Below are 9,044 nucleotides of genomic sequence, written 5' to 3' on the forward strand. Positions count from 1 at the left end.
CTAAATAATCATTGAAGTGATCCAAGGTGCAGAAACGAAATGGGAAACTTGCTAACAAAAAGCATCTTCAATCCTTTAACATTGAGATTACTCTGTTAAACATGTTGCTTATTTATTCACATTGTTTTGAATTAACCATGCATTATCATATAGCTTCATGACATTGATGATGTGAATGTTTTTAGAATGACATCATAGGGTAGGTGTGAGAGGCTGGATCTAGTCAGTTTGAATATAAAACAGAATATTGGGTTAGATATAGCTGGTTTAAATGTTAAAGGATTGATGCAAATTTTTCTGAATGAAAACAAAAATATTTTATTTTAAAATTTATTACTGCAATAATTTATGTCAGATGTAATACTTTATGAATTTAGTAAAAAAATCTCCATGGAATATACCACATCTTTAATTATGCTAGCAATTAGTCACCCAGCTTTTTAAATCAATTGAATCAATGGCATATAAATAATTTAGATATAACTTGCTTTCTGATTTTACTGGATTTTGTTAAACAATATCTTACAGAAAATAGATACCATTAGTGACTGTATATAATCTATATAGAGTTATAAACAATTCTTTTCTATTCTCGGCACAAGGCCTGAAATTTTGTGGGAGGGGAACCAGTCGATTAGATCGACCCCGAAAGGATGAAAGGTAAAGTCGACCTCGGCGGAATTTGAACTCAGAACGTAAAGACAGATGAAATACCGCTAAGCATTTCGCCCAGCATGCTAACGTTTCTGCCAGCTCGCCACCTTAGAGTTATAAACAATTGTAGAACCTTTCAACCATTGGTAGAAATGAAATGAGTCGACAGTATAATTATTAACTAATGTCTACCTTGTACTAAGACAACTTGGGTTTTTACCTTTATGATGTAACTGAAAAGTTGACTCAGGGATTACAGAGGTAAAGCGAAAAGAAAATCTAAAGGAAAATACACTCAAATTATATGTATGCTGATTCTATTCAACTGAGTTCAGTTTTGAGTTGAGAGATGATTTGTGTAGATCTGTAATGTTGAAAATCTGTTTAAATTGAAATATTTCATTCCTGCCATATTTTTTTACAAAATAGAACAAGCTGTAAGACCAAAGGCATTGGCAATGCCTTCTTCTGTGATGATAGTTGTTTCCTTCATTTATTCAAAGCTTCTTGTCAGTTTTTCTTTTTTTTTTTCTATTTTGTCCATACAAAATAAATACAGTAGCCAATATTGAAATTTAAGAACTATAATATTGGAAGAGACTTCTTGTTTGGTGAGAGATATCTGAAAATAAACAAATACATTAGAAATTTTATAGGGATAAAAGAAATATTGCAAATGGACTCTTTCATTTCTAAGAGATTGTGAATAAAAAAGTACAAGTGTTTACCTTCTTCTAGACTCTTCAGACAATATAATATCTTCACTGTAATATTTAAATAGCAATTCTTGTGGTTTTACAAATTCTTCATTTTTCAGAAGAAATTCTTCAAAAGTGTTAATATGGCTAGTTTCAGTTTTCAAAGCATTCTGTACCATGTCTATATAAAACCGGATCACAGTTTCATGCCAATTCTATAAAACAATATAAGTAATAACAAACATTTAATTTTTACAAAGTTTGTAAAGTGATTCATTCTCAAGTAGCTATATCTTATTGATATTTATAAAAATTTGTTTAAGTCTCAAGGCCTGACACTATAGGAAATGTTTTCAAAATTTATAAGTACGATTAACTATATCTGGGTTCAAATAACTTGATATTAGAGTTTAAAATTGAACAACATTTATATTTGTTTTTTTATCATCATCATCATCATTTAACATCCATTTTCCATGCTGGCAAAAGTTGCTCTAGTGTCTGCTTTGGCATGGTTTTAACACCTCTTTGCCCTTCCTAATGCCAACCACTTTACAGTATGTACTGGGTGCTTTATTTTCATGCCAAAAACACCACTAAGATCACCATGTTGCTTGGAAGACTACAAACCCTGATGAAGCAGCTTTACACTCGGAAATAAAGGATAAAAGTATTGGACAAGGAGCCAGAGCAGAAGAGGTTTCTTGCTGTAGTTTCTATTCAAGTTATTTACTGTACAACATTCCATTGATATTATAATGAACACAGATTCAGTAACATGACTATTCACATTTTTAAAAAGTGGATGAAAATAAATTAGGTGGGACTGAAAAGTGATATGAATAATAGCGATGAGATGTCAGGCTGGTCCTTTAAGAAAGGTATGCAAAAATAACTTTCTTTGGCACACACACACAGTTAAAGTTCTATATGAATTATATTATTTCTTGCTGTGCACAAAATTACAGCTCAAATCCTATGGAAATTACCTTTTCCTATTCTACCATTCCTGTTTGTAAGGAGCAAATTTCAAAACCTGATCTTCCATTTAAACTTACAAGGAAGTTATCTTAGAAATCCTGTCTTTTACCTGTTGTTTCTAGCATGTCCAAGATGACATTTGAGTACCCCACCCCTTATTTCTTTTCTCAATTTACGCACATTCCTATGTTTTCCATACAGGAGATTTGCATTTCACCCGAAAGCGAGTAGCTGATGGGTGACTGAGGTGGGGGAAGGAGCATTCAGTATTTCTTTCAGAAAAATTAAAATTTCAATAACAAATTATATTTCCAAGATTCATAATATCTGTATTTTCCCACATAGATAAAAAAACAAAATTCGAAAAACAAATAAAAAATTAGGAAATTTAGGTGGGGAGGGGGGGAATTATAATTTTGAAAATGTGATTTCTGGGCAAAATCATATTAACCCCTTTTCATTTGATGAAACAGTACATAGTTTGTGATCCTTCTTAAGAACATAAATCACTTTCATGCAAATTGTACTCTCCCCCCTTCACTTCTGGACATACAATAACTTCCATTACACCAGCAATCCACTCCACCAAGTATCAGCTAACAGAATGCATTATGCTTATCAACACAGAACATAGCCAAATCATTCAGAGTTTACCGTTTCTTCTCAAAATAACGGTATACAAATTGACTTATGAATTTTTCCACACCTCTTCATTCGTTACTAAAAAATTAAGTTATACAATGCACAACTTCAAATTGCTCTGTTTTCCATCTTATATGTTCCTTAATTGTTCGCTCTTCTCAGCCATACCACCAAAACAAATACATTCTTATTTATCTCCACAAAGAAAACTGCCTCTATTCATGCTCAAGAAAACTCACTTCAGTGATGCCCAAATGTGCAATATTTCAAAATGATCACCAACAGCGGAGTTTCTACTCCAAACTACACTTATTGTCTGGGATGAATGCGCAATGGCACACCGTGGTGCACTAGAAACCCTAGATCGGTCACTAAGGGATAATAGAAACAATACTGCCATTATGGGAGGCTTAACTTAACTGAGTCTAATTGCATGCAATTAGACTCAGTAAGTTTGTGAGGAACCCACTGACCCAATTTGCTAACTTTTCCAAAGGTATGCAGGTGTCGATGAATGGTTGACTGACCAAATCAAAGCTTCTTTGCTAGTTCCTCAACAGTTACAATAGGATTTTTTTCCACCAGGGTTTGCAGGATGTCCTCGTCGAGCTCTACAGATCTTCCAGGATGAGGCTCATCTTCTAGGTTGTAGTTTCCGGCTTGGAATTTCTGGAACCACCGTTAACACTGGCTTACACTTATTGTCCAATCCCCATATACTGCATTAATATTCCTCACACTTTCCATTGCGTTGTTGCCTTTATTGAACTCATGAAGCAAAATATGCCGAATATGCTCCTTTGTCACTTACATTATAGCTTTGAAAAAGATAACTGTTAAAACTGAACTGCACTCTTCAAAATTTGTACCAAGAATAAGCACAAGGTAAAATTACTATCTGCTTTTATAGTAAATTGATGCAATTTTATTCTGTCTCCCTCTGACTTTTAGTTCATGCAATTGAAAAAAACCACATTATTTATGGGATGACCCAATATTTTTAAAATTAATTGAAGTACATAGAATGCATTTTCATTAAAAATATTGTCACAAAAGAGCCAACTAACTGGAGTATCTTTTCATGGAGTCCTAAAAAACAACATAATTCTTTTTTTTTTTTTTTCCTTGAAACAGTTTTAAAAAGTAATTTTTGAAAATTCTTAGTAACTTACAGAATCATTTATTGGAATATTCTTTTGCAAGTTTTCTCTGAAAAATAAAAATAAAACAAAAATATATTTATTACCATAAATATGCATGTCATACATAAGAGCATTATGTTGTACTTGACTTCAAAATACAGTGTTTTACTCTTTTATTTGTTTCAGTCATTTGACTGCGGCCATGCTGGAGCACCGCCTTTAGTCGAGAAAATCGACCCCAGGGCTTATTCTTTGGAAGCCTAGTACTTATTCTATCGGTCTCTTTTGCCGAACCACTTAGTTACGGGTACGTAAACACACCAGCATCGGTTGTCAAGCGATGTTGAGAGACAAACACAGACACACAAACACACACACATATATATATACATATATACGATGGGCTTCTTTCAGTTTCCATCTACCAAATCTACTCACAAGGCTTTGGTTGGCCCAAGGCTATAGTAGAAGACACTTGCCCAAGGTGCCACGCAGTGGGACTGAACCCATAAAACCATGTGGTTGGTAAGCAAGCTACCTTACCACACAGCCACTCCTGCGCCTGTATGATGAAGTTTACCATAGTATTACCTTTTATCTCCATCAACCTCTATATTTGTGAGCCAGGAAAAGATTCACTACAAATTGCTAGAAATAGCAGTTGAACCACAAAGGATGACACATTGGGGTATGTAGTCTTAGATACAGTATGTCTGAATTAGAGGCAGGACTGTCAATGTCGGAACATCTTTGGTCATAGATGTATTCAATCACAACTAAACAACAACTTCTAGTTTTCAACACTTCAAGGTTTGCTACCCTTGAGTTTGCATTAAATCTATAACATAGGCACAGTGTGGTCAAATGGTTAAGGAGTTTACTTCACAACCACAAAGTCCTGGGTTCAAAACCCACCACATGGAATCTTGAGCAAATATCATTTTCTATAAACTCTAGTTGAATCAATTCCTTGTGAATAAAACTATGTAGGAATTGGAACTTTATAGGAGTTTGTCAGAGAGATTGTACCAGTAACTCAGTACCTTGTCACACCCTGTGCCATGTTGATTCTACCTAAAAATTACATTAAGGGTCAACATATCTGTGAAATGCTTAGCCACTTAACACACTAATCCAATGAACAGATAATTCAATTGATCAAACAATTGGATTCTCATCATTAAAAGTCATAGAGAACCATCCATCCATCAAGATCTACAATGTCCACGAAAGGCAGAGAGCATGTGAGATAAACAAAAGTACATAACCATTACAAAACACATCTGATTTGTGTAAGAAATATCTATGAAGTTACGGAGACTTGATGATAATGGAAAACAAGTGTTTGGTACAAAACATTCTGCACACTGGAAACAGAAGGTAGGGGTGGTAAGGCCAGATCTAAGTTTGTTAAACATGTTTAACAAGACCATTGATATACAAGCAACTTCCAAATTATAGAAAGATTGCTTTCCTGAAAATCTTGAGATATGAAATTTATTTTTCATTGGCTTCCATGAGAAATACATTTTATAGTTTAGAATTCCATGCTGAGACAAAATTTTTAAGAATTCAATATTTCCATAACATGCAGGATGCCTGTATTATAGAAGGAAGGAAGGAGGGGGGGGGGAACATTCGATTGATAATAAATTACAACTTACCTTATACAATAAGCTGAATTTTGTATACCATGTTCTTTTGCATGAGACCATATTAATTGAAGGTAATTAGTAAGTCGATCTGGAGTGATATGTGAAGGAGGAGCAGTTGCACTAATCAATGCACCAACTTTGTGATAAGCCCTAGAAAAATATATAGTTAGAATGTTTTGTTTTGTTTTTTCACAAGATATATTATATCTTAATTTAAATGTAAGGAAAACAGAAAAGATAATATATCTACATAAAGGAATTAAATATTACGTTACATTTATAAAGATTTTAAAATATTGCTTATTATAGAACAGCCTATAATTCAAGCTATACCAATACTGTGTTGCTTCATAACATGAGTACTCAGTATTAAAAACACAGGATTGGTGTCAAGAAAGACACCAAGCCATAAAATGCTACCTTGAAAAGTGCCATCCAATGAGAGTTGTGCATGTAAATGCAGATATAAAAACAATGGTGCTGGTGAGGAGAAGGATCATAATAATAATAATAATAATAATGGTTTCAAATTTTTCCACAAGGGCAGCCAAATTAGGGGAAGAGATGGTACTTAAGTTATCAACTCTGAAAGGATGAAAGGCAAAGTCAACCTCAGCGGAATTTGAACTCAGAATGTGAAGACAGACAAAATGCCACTAAGCATTTTACCTGGCATGCTAATGATTCTGCCAGCTCACCACCTTAATAATAATAATAATAACAATAATAATAATGGTGTCACATTTTGCCACAAGGGCAGCCATTTTGGGGAAACTCAGAATGTAGTGAAGGGCAAAATACTGCTAAGCATTTTGCCTAGTGTGCTAACGATTTTGCCAGCTCACCGCCTCTATATTAATTATAATAATGATTCCGAATTTTGCCACAAGGGCAGCAATTTTGGAGGACGGGTTAAGTCAATTACATCGACCCCTCCTCCTCCTTTACTTGTTTCAGTCATTTGACTGTAGCCATGCTGGAGCACTGCCTTTAGTCGAGCAAATCGACCCCAGGACTTATTCTTTGTAAGCCTAGTACTTATTTTATTTGGTCACTTCAAGAAATGAATTTAATGGTCTTTGTGTTTGTGTTTTTGACCCATTAGCATTCAAATTACTCTCTCAAATGTGATGCTTATTTATTCACAGTGTTTAGAATCAATCATGCATTCTGTCATAGCTTCAAGATTTTGATGAAGTAATTATTGTTTGTATTTTTAGAAGGACATCATAGAGTAGATGTGAGAGGTAGGATCTTGTTGGTTTGGAAATGAAACAGGCTGAATATTCTGGTCAAATATGGCCGGTTTAAATGCTAAAGAGTTAAACATTTAACATTTAAGAACTTATTCTTAAGTAACTGATTGTAAACTAGAATTAATAGAAGTTTGGAATATAAATGACACAAGTGGAGGCGCAATGGCCCAGTGGTTAGGGTAGCGGACTCGTGGTCATAGGATTGCGGTTTCGATTCCCAGACCGGGCGTTGTGAGTGTTTATTGAGCAAAAACACCTAAAGCACCACGAGGCTCCGGCAGGGGATGGTGGTGAACCCTGCTGTACTCTTTCACCACAACTTTCTCTCACACTTACTTCCTGTTTCTGTTGTGCCTGTAATTTGAAGGGCCCGCCTTGTCACACTCTGTGTCACGCTGAACATCCCCGAGAACTACGTTAAGGGTACACATGTCTGTGGAGTGCTCAGCCACTTGCATGTTAATTTCACGAGCAGGCTGTTCCGTTGATCGGATCAACTGGAACCCTCGTCGTTGTAAGCAACGGAGTGCCAACAACACAAATGACACAATGAACAAAAGCAAAATAGATGAGTTAGAAAATACGTAATGTTATGTTACTTATTGTAGTGCAGAACTGGGTTATTATCTCCGCTTTCCTGAAGTAATTCTGTAACCTGCCCATACCAAACGCAACGGTCCTCAACATTGTGGATGCAGTTGACTTTACACAACAAAGCAGGTGTTCCATTTAAGACAGGAAGACCCTGGAAATATAAACATATCAATAATGAATATAACCACCACGTGGGGCATCTATGCTGTTGTTTGATTTACCAGAAATAGAAGTCAAACCTCCCTTGAGTCATATCCTATCATTTTACATAAATATTACAGATACATTGGACAGTTTAGTTACTGGTATAAAAAAAAATAACTGGTTGGTCATGGGTGAAATGTCAAATGTCTTTGACCACAGGTCAGCTCTGACAGAACAACCTGATGATAAGCTGAATAATAATGAACAACAAAAAAAGGAAGCTTTTACATAATTGTTTAACTTGGTAGAAATAGCAGCTAAATATCCCTAAAATCAGAACCTTTACTATATTAAAAAAGGGAAAGGGCAGATTAGATAAATTTAGTTGTTTCAGTTATTGGATTGTGGTCATACTGGGACACACTTGAAGGGTTTTAGCCAAACAAATTAACCCCAGTATTTATTTTATTAGTCCCTTTTGCTGAACCACTAAGATACAGAGATATAAACAAAGCAATGTCAATTATGTGGCAGTGGAATAAACACTGACACACACACACACACATATATATATATATATATATACAACAAGCTTCCACACAGTTTCTGTGGTCAGGGAAGTCATGGCAGAAATGCCTTTTATCTTGGTTCTGCTCAATCAGGGTTGACTTCGAGCTAAACAACATGCCTTCATCATCATCATCACCATCATCATCATCATCGTCATCATCACCACCACCACCACCACCACCATCACCATCACCATCATCATCATCATCGTTTAACGTCTGCTTTCCATGCTGGCATGGGTTGGACGATTTGACTGAGGACTGGCAAGCCAGATGACTGCACCAGGCTCCAATCTGATCTGGCAGAGTTTCTACAGCTGGATGCCCTTCCTAACGCCAACCACTCCGAGAGTGTAGTGGGTGCTTTTACGTACCACCGGCACAAGGGCCAGTCACGCGGTACTGGCAAAAGCCACACTCAAAATGGTGTTCTTACGTGTCACCTGCACAAGAGCCAGTCCAGCGGCAATGGCAACGACGTCACTCGAATGATTTTCTAATGTCTTATTTCATTTATTATCAGGTGCAGGAGTGGCTGTGTGGTAAGTAGCTTGCTTACCAACCACATGGTTCTGGGTTCAGTCCCACTGTGTGGCACTTAGGCAAGTGTCTTCTACTACAGCCTTGTGCCGACCAAAGCCTTGTGAGTGGATTTGGTAGATAGAAGCTGAAAGAAGCCCAAGGTGCCACGCAGTGGGACTGAACCCAG

The 9,044-nt window shown here is 36.0% G+C and overlaps 1 protein-coding gene across 1 annotated transcript in view; it reads right to left on the reverse strand.

Annotated features, from left to right (window-relative positions):
- Window positions 1-297: 297 nt before the first annotated feature.
- The window catches only part of LOC106867285 (uncharacterized), a 24,901-nt gene continuing 16,154 nt past the window's right edge, over window positions 298-9,044 (reverse strand). The window contains exons 6-10 of the mRNA XM_014912123.2: window positions 7,628-7,773; window positions 5,782-5,922; window positions 4,148-4,184; window positions 1,383-1,567; window positions 298-1,276 (exon numbers count right to left, since the gene is read on the reverse strand). Of these exons, the coding sequence (XP_014767609.1) occupies window positions 1,237-1,276; window positions 1,383-1,567; window positions 4,148-4,184; window positions 5,782-5,922; window positions 7,628-7,773 (549 nt within the window). The 3' untranslated portion in view covers window positions 298-1,236. The remainder of the gene's footprint in view (window positions 1,277-1,382; window positions 1,568-4,147; window positions 4,185-5,781; window positions 5,923-7,627; window positions 7,774-9,044) is intronic.

Source organism: Octopus bimaculoides, chromosome 3, assembly GCF_001194135.2.
Source record: "Octopus bimaculoides isolate UCB-OBI-ISO-001 chromosome 3, ASM119413v2, whole genome shotgun sequence".
NCBI classification, from domain to species: domain Eukaryota; kingdom Metazoa; phylum Mollusca; class Cephalopoda; order Octopoda; family Octopodidae; genus Octopus; species Octopus bimaculoides.